At 37.2% G+C, this 15,567-nt stretch overlaps 1 protein-coding gene across 6 annotated transcripts in view; it reads right to left on the bottom strand.

The window, feature by feature from the left end:
• PEX5L (peroxisomal biogenesis factor 5 like) overlaps positions 1-15,567 on the bottom strand; it is a 119,192-nt gene that overhangs the window by 15,435 nt on the left and 88,190 nt on the right. For 4 of the 6 annotated variants that reach the window (XM_068954424.1, XM_068954426.1, XM_068954427.1 and 1 more), the window contains 4 exons: positions 15,122-15,331; positions 13,679-13,802; positions 12,409-12,505; positions 5,852-5,947 (listed from right to left, as the gene is read on the bottom strand). In XM_068954424.1, coding sequence (XP_068810525.1) covers positions 5,852-5,947; positions 12,409-12,505; positions 13,679-13,802; positions 15,122-15,331 — 527 coding nt within the window. The remainder of the gene's footprint in view (positions 1-5,851; positions 5,948-12,408; positions 12,506-13,678; positions 13,803-15,121; positions 15,332-15,567) is intronic. The other 2 variants (XM_068954429.1, XM_068954430.1) reach the window with 1 other exon arrangement.

The following is a 15,567-nucleotide window of genomic DNA, read 5'->3' as shown; positions in this document are numbered from 1 at the left end:
AGGAGTATAAATTTCCCTTTCCCACAGATAAAAATTAATATAACTACTGAGAATTAATTAAAAATGCCTTTTTAAATGAAGTAAGTCATCAAACTAATGGATAAGTATATCCATTCTTTGATGTTTGCATTAGAATTTTTGCTTTTTTTTCTGCAAAAGTCACACTTCTATGACCCACTGTCTGGGAAACATTAAATCACTTGCCTTCTAATTTTGCACGTAATAAGTAAACATATAATAAGCTTTTTTAGGTCTTAAAATGAATGGGTCAAATTCTGCTGTTTAATTACATGTTTGTAACTCATACAGAAGCTCACTGTGTGCAAACTCTACTTAAAAGGTGAATGAATTACTATGAATTTGAGCAGCCATACTTAATGTCTTATCTGTAGGGAGTCAAAAGCGTAGGAAAAATGCAATGGGGAGATGACTAGCTTTGCTGTAAGAAACATACTCATCAAGCGCTACTTGGAAAGGGCCAGGACCCAACTGTTGTTCTCTAACTATGACTGGAGATTTACCTGTCTGGGCCAAATGGGCCTGAGTCCCATATGTGAGTGCCAGGGAGCGAACTGAGCCTTGCATAGACCTTGTGGGTAGTTCATTTGGTTTTGCTTTTCATCTTCTGGTAAATCCTCAGAAGTGTAAGTGCCACGGAATAGTATGGAGGGCTGAGTTTCCCACAACTGAACCTGAACTGTTGGTGGCCTTGATACCAAAGACCAAAGGCTAGGTGAGTTCAGTGGTCTGACTTCTCCTCTTAGGGTGTTGTGGAAGACCGAGCCCTTGACTCTTAAATATAAAATGCGCTATAGCTTATTCATCTTACTAGTAATCAGAAACTAGTGAAATGATGTCCCTCTTATCCACCTTACTAAATTCATGGTGATTAATAGAATGTTTTTACCTTAGACAAACGCACAGTGCAGAATATTTAATTATTACGTAATACCAGCTGAAGCATTGAGATATCGCTCTGCCATAACCCTGAGTTAAGTAACTCTTGTTTTCTCCTTCTTCCTGTTGTTGTGTTTCAAGAGAATTTTGGAATTTTTGTTAGTTCAAACTTAAGCTTATCTACATCCATACAGCATGCAGTCAGAACGGAGGCATTTGGAAGAAAGGAATAGAGAAACATATCATAGTAGGCACTTTTCTCTTGAAAATCTCTCAGAGTTTCGTCAGAGTGCCTTACTGGAGAAATAAATGTAGTTGCAATCCTGACACAAGTAGGATTGCATCCATACCTCTGTTTTCTGAAGGTGTGACATGGACGATCCTGTGTACTAAATCACAAGATCACGTGTACAGGATCTAGAAGATTCTGTGTATGTCCAGTCACCTGGCAGGATGGGACCTGCTGTGAAAGTCTGTAGTTAGGGACTGTACCTTTTCTCAGTGCAAGGACTGAGTGGGAGAGACACTTCCAATGTGTAGAGGAGGACTCTAGGTTCTCTTCCAGTTTAGGACTGCTGCACCAGGTACAGCTTCCTAAACGCATGTGGCCTGTGGGGTCCTGGCACCTGAGATGGTAAGTTCCACACCTTTTGCTGGGCCAGGATACAGGTTTCTGAAACTGGTGAGGCAAAGCTGCATTGAACAGCTGCATCATGCTCAGTTGTGACACCTGATAAAATGCCATAATGTTTTCATGACAATTAGCAATGTTAATAGCAGAGCATTTTCATGTTCATGAAGAAGAGGACCATAAATGTCACACACCCTTCGTTAAAGGGCTGTCTTTTTCAGCTACATTAGCGGCAGCTTTACCACTGACTTAGAGTAGCAGGTGAGTTAAATTAATACTGAGTGCTTCTGAAAATATGGCTCTGGATCAAGACTCCTATGTGTAATTCTGACTATATGTGACTGGTGCCAATTACTTTGTTTCAGTGTTTCTGCTGACCTAATGGTGGTGAATTACTTTGGACATGCCAAAAGGTTTCAGAGCAGTTGAACACATTTAACACATTCTCAGATAATCTGCAGCATTTAAATGGAATGACAACCAGGAAAAACGTTTCTCGCTGTGTGACTCCTTACATGCATAATATTCGGTGTTTTGTCAAAGAGGATATTTTTACTCTTGTAGCATTTAAAAATATGCTGAAACAGTTAAACAAATGGGAGGCAAAATATTGCCAGGCTGTTTACTTCCTAGCATGCAATGGATAGGGGGCACTTCCTGAATATGGATGGGTAATTTCTAAACTTACCTCTTGTTTTCATTATTTTTAGATTAGAAATTTGGCAGTTCTGTATTGCCAGAAATTAATTTGCAATGTTCCTTTTGACCAATGCATAAAAACCAAAGGTTCTGTGTTTTTTTTTCCCTGTGAATTACTGCATCAACATACTCTTTCATGCGAAAGAAACAAAAAACATTATATTTGTGAGCTAGCTACGTACTGTCCTTAGCTGGTATTTTCTCAAAACAAAATGTGAAGTATTCCTCTTTAGTAAAGCTTAGATATAACAAATTTATATGAAGACAAAGACCCCCATTGTGGTTTTAAAGAGAATGCCAAGTCAGATGCATCTAAATGACTCAAACTCTTAGGTCACAATTTAAAATGTCATTTAGGCATTCTTGAAAAGATCCAATGGGGAGCTGGAAATAGTGAGACTGGAATGTCATACTTTTGGAAAGGATTGTAACAGTATTCACGTAAACCACAAAGCTGATGGTTTTGGATTACGTTTCCCTAAAGCTAGCATAATTTAATCCTATCTTCCCCCTACTATTGTCACGTAAGTTAGCTGTAATATGTTCTGATGCTTCGTAACAGTAAGTTATAATGCAGCAGGCTCGTGTGACATTGCGTTACAAATAAAATGGTGCTGAGATGGACAGCTCAAAGTTTCTTTTCTATAAACCTGCAAAGCAATGTGGCGTGTGTAACCTAATGTCTACAGCAGGCAAAAGTGACATAAGAAAATATCAAAATTGCTTTTTTCCCAGACATTTTTCATTTGGAAGTTTTTGCACTATCTTAGTTTTATTTTTATTTATGCTAGCTCATTAGCAATTTGATAGTGGAGGGTAAAGCAATCATTCTAACAGAATATAGATACAAATTTTTGTGGATCTGACTCCCCGCCGTGGCAATTTTTAAAAGTTCAAAAATACCAATTGTAGAGGTAAAAACACAGCTAATTATTATTAATATTATTGTAAAACATATTTGTTATGGTACTTGGAAATCATGAAGATTTTAGGCTATTTGTGCTTTCCTCACATACAGAGCAGATGGACAATGCAACAATCAAGTCTAGTTTCTAGTGTGACAGAAAAAATAGCCTAGTCTGCGAGGACCCAGTCACTGCAAATGAATCTGGACCCTCTCTAGTAATAAAGGTAAATTACTTACCTTTTTATTCTTTAAAGATTCCCCAATGGCATAAATATCTTTAAACCTTCTTAAGAAAAAATTACCTCACAGATCTTCATTAATCTCAAGGTTTGACATCTTAAGACCATTCCCAAAGCTCTAAAGTGAATATTGGGTGGAGGATAGTTTGGCATCTTAATTTACTGAATTGTTAATTACTTCCTTTCAAAATAGGCCACAAAGAACCTGAGATTTGCTCCCTTTTCCTGATCAGTTTTCTGGCTAATCTTACCACTTGGAGCTTCCTCAATTGAAGAATATTACAGAAACATCCAAAGCCTAAAAGAGAATTTTTGAACTGTATCTATTCTCTTCTTAAGAAGGCGCTAATCTTTCTGAGGTGGGCTGCAATTTATTTCAATCACTCTAGCTTTCTTACCACTTCATTTTGGCTAGGATGAAAATTAAATTCTTTTAATATGCAAATGGAAATAACTGCTCTATAAGATCTTGAAGCATCCTTTCCTTTACATTTTAACTACCTGGTACAAGTTTCTATTTTAAGTAGAAAGAATTACTTAGACTGCCAGCTACACAGTTAGGGAAACATTTAATTAGATTTTTTCTTAATAGCTGTTTTCCAGACTACATTAAAGCATTTTAATAATCTGTCTTTGTTGCCTCAGAGTGACCTTTTTAATGTGCAGGCTTGTTTTACAATATAGTCCTCTCCTTACTTTATTCTGTAAAGTAATTCAATAATGTCTTGTAATCTGTTATTAGCCTTAACATATTTTTCTTTCTGCTGAATGTCTAGGAACTTCCCATTATGCATAGTTTCTGCCCATTGCAAGAGTACTGACACCACTTGCTTAACGACTAACCGTAATGCAGATAATGTGCATGATCAAATTCCCTGTGCTGGAATCACAGATTACAGCACAACATGTCCTACCTTAAGGATCAGTCTGCAATGTGATTAGGAATATTTAGAGAATTTTACACAGTGGCAATCTGAAAACAAGACTCTCCTTTCCTGCTAGTAGCAAACGTGTATGATATGCAGCATAAAGCCTATTGTGCATCACCAGCAGTTGTTTATAGAGACTCGGTTTGACCAGGAAAACCGATGCACTCAAAAAATACGAGAGAAATGCATTCAGTGTACAGTTTGTAAAACAGTTCACTTATTACTGATTGTGTTCATTTGAGTCTTGTAAGCCAAGAGAAGAACTGTTTTACATGTATCAGCATCCTATGAAATAATGGTAGAAACCCCACAGTCTTACTTTATCATATCATGAACAAACCGTGCAAATTAAGTTAATTTCCTAAATGAAGAGTTCTGTTTTTAGTTAGAAGCCAGCATATGATCTAGTTTTGTTTTCAATAAACCAATATTAATCTAGAATAAATAATTCAACTGACAACACTGGAATTACAATGGTATAAAACTTGAGTTAGAGCAGGATTAAGATACAACCACTAAAATTTATATCTAAACCCAAGCTTCCCCAAAGTTTCACAGTTGTTTGGAAGCTAGTGAGGCTGCAGGACACACTAAAAATAATTAATAATTACGTTTGAGTAGGCACTTTAACAGCCACATCCTTCCCATTAAAAAACTTACTTCAGTGACTGTTGTGCACTTCAGCCTGGATTTTGTCCTCAGTGGGATGCAGCTATCTGTCTCGGCTGTTTGTGGGAATGGGGTTTTGAAGGTTACTGACTGAACCCCTGAGACGGTATGATGCTCAGGATCAGTGGTTGTATCTAAATCTTTATTGGCTTCTGTTAAAAAAGCTGTAAGCCACCTTGCCTCTAAACACTCAGTATTTCAGTTGGCAGTGGTGGTATAGGACAACACTTCAGAGGCTTTTTTTATGTTAGAAAAGTACAAGTTATGGAATAAACAGAGGTGCAATAGGAGAACTAGCAGAGTAGCTGCACCTTTTTGAACTAAATTCATTTATCTGGAAAAGAGAATACGCCTGTGCTTAACTTTATACCATTATTTATAAAAATGCATTGGTGCATGGTTACTGCTGTAGATGCATTTACTCACTCATTACCAGCAAGTAGTTATTCTCTTCATAAATGATTCTGAATTTTACTTTCAACGTAAATGGAAAGGCTTGGCTCGTGTCTGAGTTCAGATTCTAGTACTGCATATCCTGAGCTGAAATTACTGACTGAGCACGTTCAGTCACTAGGAGGAAATTTTATTTCACTCGTATACCGAGTATGAGAGTACTTAAATTTATGGGGAATTTTTGTTCACCCACTAGAGCAAGAGAAAATCTAGCTTATAGAATTGGTTCTGGCTCATTTCTATTTATAGCTAAGGTTCTATTTTTTGTTAAGAGAGAAATTGCTATTTTAAATGAATAACTGCGTGAAATATATCTTTTCTCTGTTTTGAATAATCTAGTTCCAGCTTTCTCTTCTACTTGTGCTGCAAGATGAATATGAAATCCATTGAACGTTAGCTGAAAATGAAAAAAACCCCAGAGTAATACCTCAACAGCTGCCTTTGCTCTTTCAAATTCCTCTTCCAAAGAGTGATTTCTAGAGAGGAGAGGGCCTCCCCAACGCTGCTCCTTAGTTGATCGTGCCTAAAAAAAAAAAAGAATGAATCAGAAAAGGATGAGATACTCTATCCCAAGTTTCTGAGTTATTTCTTACCCTTAATTGTCTAGAGCCAAAAGTGGCCCTCATCTTGGGCAAAGCTAGCTGTATCCCTGCATGAATTCCTCTGAATTGTCTCTCACATTGTAGCAGAGATCATTCCTCATGGTCAGCAGAGTAGTTTATCTTCTCTAGAGTTTTCTTTTCCCTCAAAATTTAGATATGTCAAAGACAGCTCAAGAGAAATCCAAGAAAAGACAGTGCAGGAGTTAAGCTAAAAAGGGAACAGCTGGCTATTTTGTTAAAAAACTTACCTTGATTGTTCCTACTACTGTGTTTTGACTGTGGCAATGCGTTCCATTCACTATGCTCCAAGAAGAAAGCATCTCATTTCCCTGTTCATTTTGTGTTTCTCTTTCAGATTCTAGTTTGAGATCACATTGAAGAGCCAGGTGTGTTATGAATTTCACTGGAGAGCCAAATCATTCTTTTCTACAGTCAGTACCTCTCTTTTCTGTGCCTTTCTTTCAGTCATTCCCATTGGAAGTACATAACCAGTTTCTCCCTACGCTTTTATTTATTTATGCTTTTTGCACAAAAGGCACAGTACAAAACCAAACAGCGTTCAATGAAGGCAAGAAAAAGCACAAAGTGGCCTAGTCTTGCGAAATACAGCTCTGACTGCTAATCTCTTCCCTTGTGTTTGTCAGAGGTTAAACTCATTAGCCGTTTGCCTGCCCATGGTCTCAATTGCATTAATTTACGTGATTATATTTCTGATGACTGTACTTGTAATATTCAATTACAATGAACCATATTCCTACAAGGAATACTTTTGCTCACTTCAAATTCATAGGGCTGTATCTGCGAGTGCTGGAATGTGCCCTGTTGCGCATTCCTCGGCGTTCGAATAAAAAATGTATGATGCACGGTCAGAACATGCATGTCTCTGTGTGCATATGCTTTTTTAAATTAGAAAGATGACATTCCTTTGTCAGCCTAGCCCTACAGTGTCTGTTCTGTTCCTGAGTCTTTGGGTTCTCAGGTAGAGATTAATGAATGAAACGTATATTGGGTTGAGCCAACATATGGCCAGCATAGAACAACACAGCACAAATTCTGTGGGAAGTGTTTGGTAAAGGGGGGCACCCCTGTGCATTGTTTTGTGTTCTGTGCTGGCTTCCGGACTTACAAAGTGGCATGAAACATAAAGTTCAAGGGAAAGTCCACACCAAGGAGTCAGGATATATTGTTTCTGCTTTCACATCTATCACCAGTGTTCTATGTTGTTTGGCAAATATGTATTTTTTTCTTTTGAAAAGGGCAGGAGGAGATTTCAGGGCGTCATTGAAAATGTACCGAACAACAATCCCGGCACACAAAACGCATGCTTTACTGACTAATAGAATTTAGGACAGAAGAGATGACTGGTCCAAATAGTCAATTTGTCTGTATATCATACGACTGTATTTGTCACTCAGACATCTGTGAGAGGAAAGTGACATTCCACAGAGAGTAAGCTGAGGTCGGCTGGAATATGTGTCATTGAGACAGGTGCCTGAATTTAATTTAAAGTTGTCAAGAGACCTTAATCTTATCACCTAGTTTGGAAATTTGTTTAATTGCCCTCCTTGTTTCCTTTATTACTTTCAACTTCTCTGGCTTCCGTTTCCAGATATCAATTCTTGTTCCTTCTCCAGTAGTTTAAAGCACTTTTTAGTACCTGTTATTTTCTCTATGCAGATATACTCATGACTGAAATCAGCTTTTAGTTGTCTTTGAATGACCTAAAGAGACGGAGATCTTAAATATCTCATTAGGAGGCATTTTATTCAGATTTCAACCTTTTCCTGGCTCTTTTTTACTCACCTTCTTTAATTTTTATAGCCATTTTACTATACAGATGGCAAAAGAGAACACTGTATTCCAGTATCCCTCTTGTCCATACTGTATACAGAAGTCTCCTGTATAAATATACATCATCTACTGATTTTGCATATTTGTATATGCTCTTGTTACAGTCCTGCGCAGGGAGCTCATGTTGACATCCTTGCGTACTATGAGCCATAGATCCTTTGCAGAACTGCCTTCCAGCATACTGTTGTAAGTAGAGCCTGCGTTCTCATTCTGAAATGCACAACTTACCAAGTAACTGTATTAAAATATGTATTTATACAGCTGGTCACCAGGTCATTTTTATGTCTCCCTTGTGTACGTTTTTTTCATCCAACCTTTGTGTCAACGTGCAAATTTATCAGGAATGACTTACGACAGAAGAAACCCCCATATGATTATGATTCCTGGTAAATAACTGCTCTTCTTGATAACTTAACTTAGTCAGTTTTAATCCATTTAACACTGCTTTATTCATACTGTATAATGCTAATTTTTAAATCGGAATATGGTGTGCTAAGTCTAACATCTTGCAGAAGATCACACAGCAACATTTATCAACCAAACTTGTAATCTGATCAAAGAATGAATTTGAGTTTTCTTGACACAAAACTGTGTTGACAGACATTAATTATGTTCCTAGCCTTTTCGTTATTTATGAGTTGACTCTTGTAAAGGTTTGATTACCTCAGCTTTTGAATCTTTTGTTTCCAGTGACTGTAATTCCCTTAGGTCAAAGACAATACTGTAAATCATTGTTTTCAAACTGATTATTACTCTAGAAGGGGAGGGTGACCTTGTGAGGCAGTAGAGGGGAAAGGGGGAACAGAAGAGAGAAGCACTGAAGTCCTTTCCTCTGCTACATGTCAGTGCACACACATTCTCCCCCCATAATCCCCAGACAAATACACCTTCTCCTCCCTTAAATGTACAGTTGCCCTCAGCCAGAGGGGAAAAAGATGTTATTTACAAAACCCCCATAAGCTGCCTTCACATATAGACAATACAGAGTCATATTTTGAATCGTGATATCCAGAAATGAAAGACATAAAAGACATAAAAGAGACATGCTGCCTTTCTCTGGTGCAGGAAGAGAGGGGATGGGAATGGAGTGCCAGCACTGAAGAACTTCTTATCTCCAGCCAGTGATGGAGTAGGACTCTGCAGCCACATCTGCCAAGGGGAGCCCAAGGTGGGATATGGGTCAGGGTGGAATGGGCATGTCTGAGGCATGGAGAGTCTGCATACACTGCGGTTCGATATGCTCACCACTCTACAGTGGAGGTGCTGTAGCTGATCACTGGCTGCTGTCTTCAGGGACAAAATCTTCCATTCCAATGCATTTGCGGACACTTTCCTGCACTTGTTGTCTGCTTATGTGCTGTTGGACCTTAACTGTTGGTGAGAGGCTTAAATTGTAGTCTTAACTTTTGAGCAGGTTTTCAGATAAAGAGCTAAATCTCTCGTCTTTTGGTTAGAGTAATTGGCACATCCAAGACGAGCTGGGCCCATTAGTCTTATCATAGCTATTTGGGAAAAGTGGAGAATTAATTATGCAGTCTAAATATTGCTGTGCGAAACTACAGATTTTCAAGGTTTACAAGCTTTGGGCTATATCCTGGCCTAAGAGTGCCGAGACATCAGAATTAGGTACCGTTTTTCAGTAAGGCAGGGTGTCTATATATGTACTCTGAGGGAACAATAAAATATCTAGAATGACCTGAGTGAGAGGCCCAAGTTTGAAATTGTATTTAGCGCATGCAAACATGAGCAGACTTTATGCATGCACAATTGAACATATTAAAAATATTATCTACTACTGCAGTTTGTAAATATCAAAGAGAAAATAAATTTTCAAAAAATGCCAGACACTGCAGGATATCTCCATGCCAGTAAAACCGTAAAAAGGAACTTGCCAGGGTGGCCAATAACAGGAACAAAAAAAGAAGGATGCTTGGGCCAATACATTTCAAGAGTTAATATTGGGTAGCATATGATGTGAGCAGAATATTGAGAAAGATGAAGGCCTTCCAATCACATCCAGTGACAGCCACCTTGCTACTGCCCATTCTAGCCTTCAAATACATTTTTTCCATATTAATTCAAAGCCGGCCTTGGTAATTTTGTATTGGTATAAGTGCAAGTTATCACAAGATTTTGTTAAGAAGATTGCATAACTTTAATGCAAATATGAAAATTTGAACCAGTTACTCAATATGTCACTTGAGGAACTAAAGCTAATGTGTCAGAGATGAATGATGAAGTTGATTGTCTCAGAAATTGCTGATGGCACACTGCAGCAACTTTTACAAGATGAAAGCTTTAGGGTATGGTGGGATCTGTTGCATATGTGAAGATCACCCTTAAATGTGATAGACAAGATCTATAGAGGACAAAATATGGAAAACGTATGCTTTGATAAAAGCTCAAATGTGATTTCTTTTACAAGCAGACTATTAAGAACTCTGTCAAGACAGATGAGCCCGGTTTTTGGGAACTGACAACTTTGACAGTTCAAGCATAGGCTGGTTGAAAATACTAAATTTCTTGGTAAACAATCAAGAATAAGAAGATGGTCTCAGAAGGTAGTCTTCAGTTGTTTGCACCACTAATTACCAGTTCAACAGTGTTTCATGACTTGAGTGGATCACAAGATTCGAAAAAGTGCTGCTAATGAGAAATGCTAAAACAAAACAACACATAAAATATATCTGGCCAATATGTATACTATATACATATATACATATATACATATATACATATATACATACATACATACACACACACACATATATACACACACATATATACATATATACATATATACATACACACACACATATACACACACACATATATACATATATATACATATATATATACATATATATACACACACACACACATATACACACACACACATATATATATACACACACACACACAAATACACACACTATATATATATATTTTAGTCTCTACTTCTGTTTCAAGTTGGTTGATTCAACTTAACCTTTTTTTATTTTGATATACCAGCCATTTTACAAAACAATATGGAATCTCAACTGACTGAACCTATACTGAATTAGAAATAGGGATTTTTGTTTCTGCAGTTATTCTGCTGGAAGTTAAATAGGTAAGAGACCCTATAAAGCAGAGACATTACACAGATTTGCAATTGCTTTTACAGAAGGCCACAGCAATTAAATTCTGTGACTGTCTGCTTGATTTACACACATCTAGGTTGAACATAAACTTCCTGACATTTAGATTTATTAGGCTGAGGAATATCCTCCTAAAAAGGGTCTACGGGTAGCTAAAAATAAGCTGGTCAAAGCGTGTGAAAACATGCTGTCCATGGAAATGGACTGTACTATGAAATAGTTCTTTCCATTACTAAGATGTATAAATCTACTGTACAGAAAGGAAAGATTTCATGCATTAGAACTACTGTTAGGATTTCCAAAGTGGGAAAATCCCGTTTGTAATATAGAGACAACAGGGAAGGAAAGGAAAGGTTCCTAACCAAAACACAGGAATGGATCCTGAGGACTGGGTTCTATTTTCTATTTCTGCAAAACCTGCCACATCATCTCAGGAAAGACACTCTGAATATTAATGTCTCATTCTTCCATTTTCAAAATGGGGCTATTAATTTCCATTAATTTCCTGATTTTTCATCTGACAGAAAGGTTTTGAAGGCCTAAAAATAGCGGTGGAAGAGGAGAAATTTATTTTCAACTAAAAGTGAATCCACCAAACAACTCTCTCTCCCTGCTGCCCAGTGGCATTGACTGAACTTGAAATTGTTCAGTTAAGAAATAAAAAGCAGGATATGCCAGAAAAGAGGATGCATAAGCAACCTGAACTCTTTGAATACATATATAAATGTATGTTTGTACACACGCATATATACATATATATGTATATATTTATATGTATATAACACCATAAATCTTCAAGTAATCACTTCTAGAAAGTCGTGTCCAATATACCATAAGATACTGGAATTAGGAAAATCTGCAAACCTTCAGCCCATACCCCACCATATTAGAGTTGCTTTTTCAGCAGGAAAAATTCATGTGCTCACACTGCCACCACACCTATGGAGATGAACCGCTAATGAGCATTGGCCTAAGGATTCCTTCCTGTATTCCTTAGCGTTTTCCCAATTCTGAAAATTCCTAGTTGACCAAGGGACCTTGAGAAAAACGTATCTTGCAAGGAGAGGGAACCGTTAGAGGTTAGAATTTCAGAACTGGCGGAAGGCAAAGAAGACGCTGCTGCAAAGTCTAGTTTGAAGTCTTTCTCTCTGTACAGGAGGGTCGCAGTTCACTGCAGTATTAAATATGTTATGAATGCTGAGATGTTGACACAGTTATTTCAGTTTCCTAAAATCTTAATTTGGAAGCTGTGCGAAGATTCAGCTGTATGAGTCTTTTAACTGATGATCCTGAAAATATCCCTTAAATATTATTCCAGAATGTGAACAGTTAGCCAGTGGAACAATTCCCACTTGCTTTTTTGTGTTACTGAATCTGGTAAATTGCCTTACCTGTGTTGCAGGTGCTAGTTCTAAATCTGATGTTGAATCAGCATCCAAGGCACTCTTGGCATTAGTCAGTTCAGACTGTGATCTGTTTTCTGTGGACCTATAAATAATGCATTACACATTCATCACTGCACGCTAAAAACAATGCCTTATGTCTGTCCGTTTCATGCACACATTGACTAATTGGGCTATTTCTTTTAACTGAATTCTTTAACTTGCAGCTATCAATCGTGCCTGCACCCTTCTCAGTATTCCCACTGCTATGCTTTTCAGTCCCATGCGGACTCTAGTCAACACATCAGAGCAGAGTGGGCCTGATTTACCAGTAGAGCCTGGATGTCTATTGGTATGAAACTAGTATAATGGAATGGAGACTTTGCCTGTGCAGCTATACTTCAATGTCATAGCCAGGAAAAATGAGCACACAATGGTTAGGCAACGTTACAGAACCATAACAGGAGTCAGCGTCCGAGAATCAACCACCACAATACATGACTTCCCCTCGGCTCATGCACCTTTTGTGGTACACTATCCTAGTGTTCCTTCTTAGAAAATAAAACCCAGTAGAACCATCAGGTTAACTGACCCAAAACTCTTGTGCAAAGCTCCAAGCTAATGAAGCACTGAGATAAAAGGCAGGGTAAGGTACAGGCATCAGTTGGTCAGAAAACTGGTTTAAGTGTATGAAAATGCTAATACTAATTAGGCTTATGCATAATGTAGTGAACGACTGTAGCTTACACACCAAGAAGGCAGCAGAATTAAGCAATGCATGAATTGTTCTGAAAGACAAAGCCCAATTCTTCCCTCATTTAATCCCTCTGCAACTTCAGCTGAACAGTGTGAGAGAGGTAATACTTGGCTTGGATATTTTCTCTTGCATCTTCCAGTAATTCATACAACTTCTGCCCTCTTGGTGTCAAAGAATTTGCACCGGACAGCCAGTGATGGACAAATCACTGCAGAGTACCCTATTTTATGCATTTTATTCACATTTTTGTAGTTGTTTTTAGATCATTGTATCTGTCTGCAGAATTCTCACCAACATTTATTTAGTAATTGCACATGCTACTTTTCAGAACTTTAAAAATTGCTGGCAAAATGTCATTTTATGGTGCACTTACTTATAACATAGTCTAAAATGTCTGCCTGAACACTGTTAATGTAATCATAACAGATTTAATAACATTATGACTTGTCATAAAGCTAGCATTTCTGTGAATTAAGGGAGCTAGACTAGAAATATTTTTGTAAGGAAAGCAAAATGTTGTACCATAAAAGCTCTTTCGATGGAGCTCTGGATGATGATGTTCGTTCTGTAGATGGGTGGCTCTTGCTGCTCCTGTCTCCATGAAAATTCACCTCGTCCCATTTCTCTAGTTGTGTCTGAATATCAACTGAAAAACAGGAAAAGAAAACATAAATCTGTTAAAGAACCTACTGCAGAAAAACTTCTCTCTTCTGTGAAATGCAAGTTGTAGAGGAATTGTGAAGCTAAGTCATGAAAGAATATATTTTAATTATGGTCCAAGCCACAAGAACGTTTTACAGCTTTCTAGCAGCAATCCTATTTTGCAATCCTAATATTTGAGAATTAGCATCATTTTTCTAAATCTAGATTTCAATGGCCATAAATTTTAGCATTCATAGTCAGAACGTGACTGGAACTCTTGACTTAAAGCCAGTGATATATATATAGTTTATATCTGTTGATAAAATTATAATAGTTTTGTGATAATATTTGATATTTTTAATTTTCTAACTAAAAAATTAGGTCAATTTGTAAAAATGTAGCTTCTTCTGTGACTACCATGTAAAAATGACTGTGTGGGTAATTGATACTATTCAGTCATATATCTGCCTTGCTTTGCAAAAATCAGCTGTTCTGCTCCTGTCTGAAAATAAAGTTCTCTAAAAGAATTTCTGTGCTGATGAATGGAATTTTTGCTACCTTGATACAGATTATATTTACTTTGCAAGTTTCTCACTTCCAATGCAGGTAATTCAATTTGCATGTAACTGAATTAAATTCACCTTTTCCAAAGCTCATCTGTGGATTGTGCTTGGCAGGATATTGAGCTGTGCTTGCGTGTTTTGGTTTTTTTCTCCAATCTGTATGAACATAGCTCTTCTGTCAAGAATGGAACTTTTTTCTCTGGTATGTCTAGATAAAGCACTATTTTACAAGTACAATGTGTAGTTTTGACATCTGCAGTTCTGAAAAGGACACCCAATGTGAGCTGCCTGTGATTTGAGTCCTATTCTAGCTTCTCTTGATACCCTTACAGATTTTTCTACCATTTTATTGACCTTGCTTAAATTCTTTTTTGAAAGGATCCATTCAGGTGGGATGCAAATTTTTTTTTGCATGTTTACTGAACACTTAATAGGTATAATGACAAAGGCATAGAAATGATGAAAGAAGATACGTCTTCAGGAGAGAAATGTATTAAATTGGTAGTAAATTGTATCAAAAACAGTAAATAGATATTCTTCCCAAGTATCCTTTACATTACCCCCAAGAGTAGAATTTTCAACTTGCTGGCAAAATGTGCTTACAATGACAGTGGTTTACAATGTGGAATAAAGTTTACACTCCCTGCTAAAGTGTGATGAAATGAAAATTCTGGTCTTGCTTATTATTTTGTGATAGTAACAAGGAGGAATTTGTGCTAAGCAAGGCTGTGTAGCACTGATAAAATAACTACACTCTTACCTAAATCTAGTGAAGACTTGTCTGAAACTCTAACAGTCTGGACTTTCTGCTCAGTATCCACATTGATAAGGTCAGAATTGTCTGTCTTCTTTCTGTGGGTTGAAGCTTTTAAGCCTTCACCTCTTGATGCATTCTCTGATTTCTTTGCTTTGTTTTGGGTTTGTAAGACAGGTTCACTAAGATCCAAGAGATCCAAAGCTGTTGATAACACTTAGAGACAAAATGTTAGAATTCAGTGTTGTTTTAATTCAAATAGCTCACATTTGTTAATCTATATTTTAATTGGAAAAGAAATTATTAAGTTAATGTATTTGCATTTGATTATAGTAAGTGTTTATTTCCTGACTAAAGATGGTAACTGGCATATTCAAATATGACTAGTGATTTTAGGTGCTTAACTCGATTCACTTCAAAAAAGCTTGATTTACATAAAAGGCTTTCCCTCT

The sequence above is a fragment of the Struthio camelus genome, chromosome 9 (genome assembly GCF_040807025.1).
Source record: "Struthio camelus isolate bStrCam1 chromosome 9, bStrCam1.hap1, whole genome shotgun sequence".
NCBI lineage: Eukaryota > Metazoa > Chordata > Aves > Struthioniformes > Struthionidae > Struthio > Struthio camelus.
Note: the sequence above shows the minus strand (reverse complement) of the source record. Positions and strands in the feature narration are given on the sequence as shown.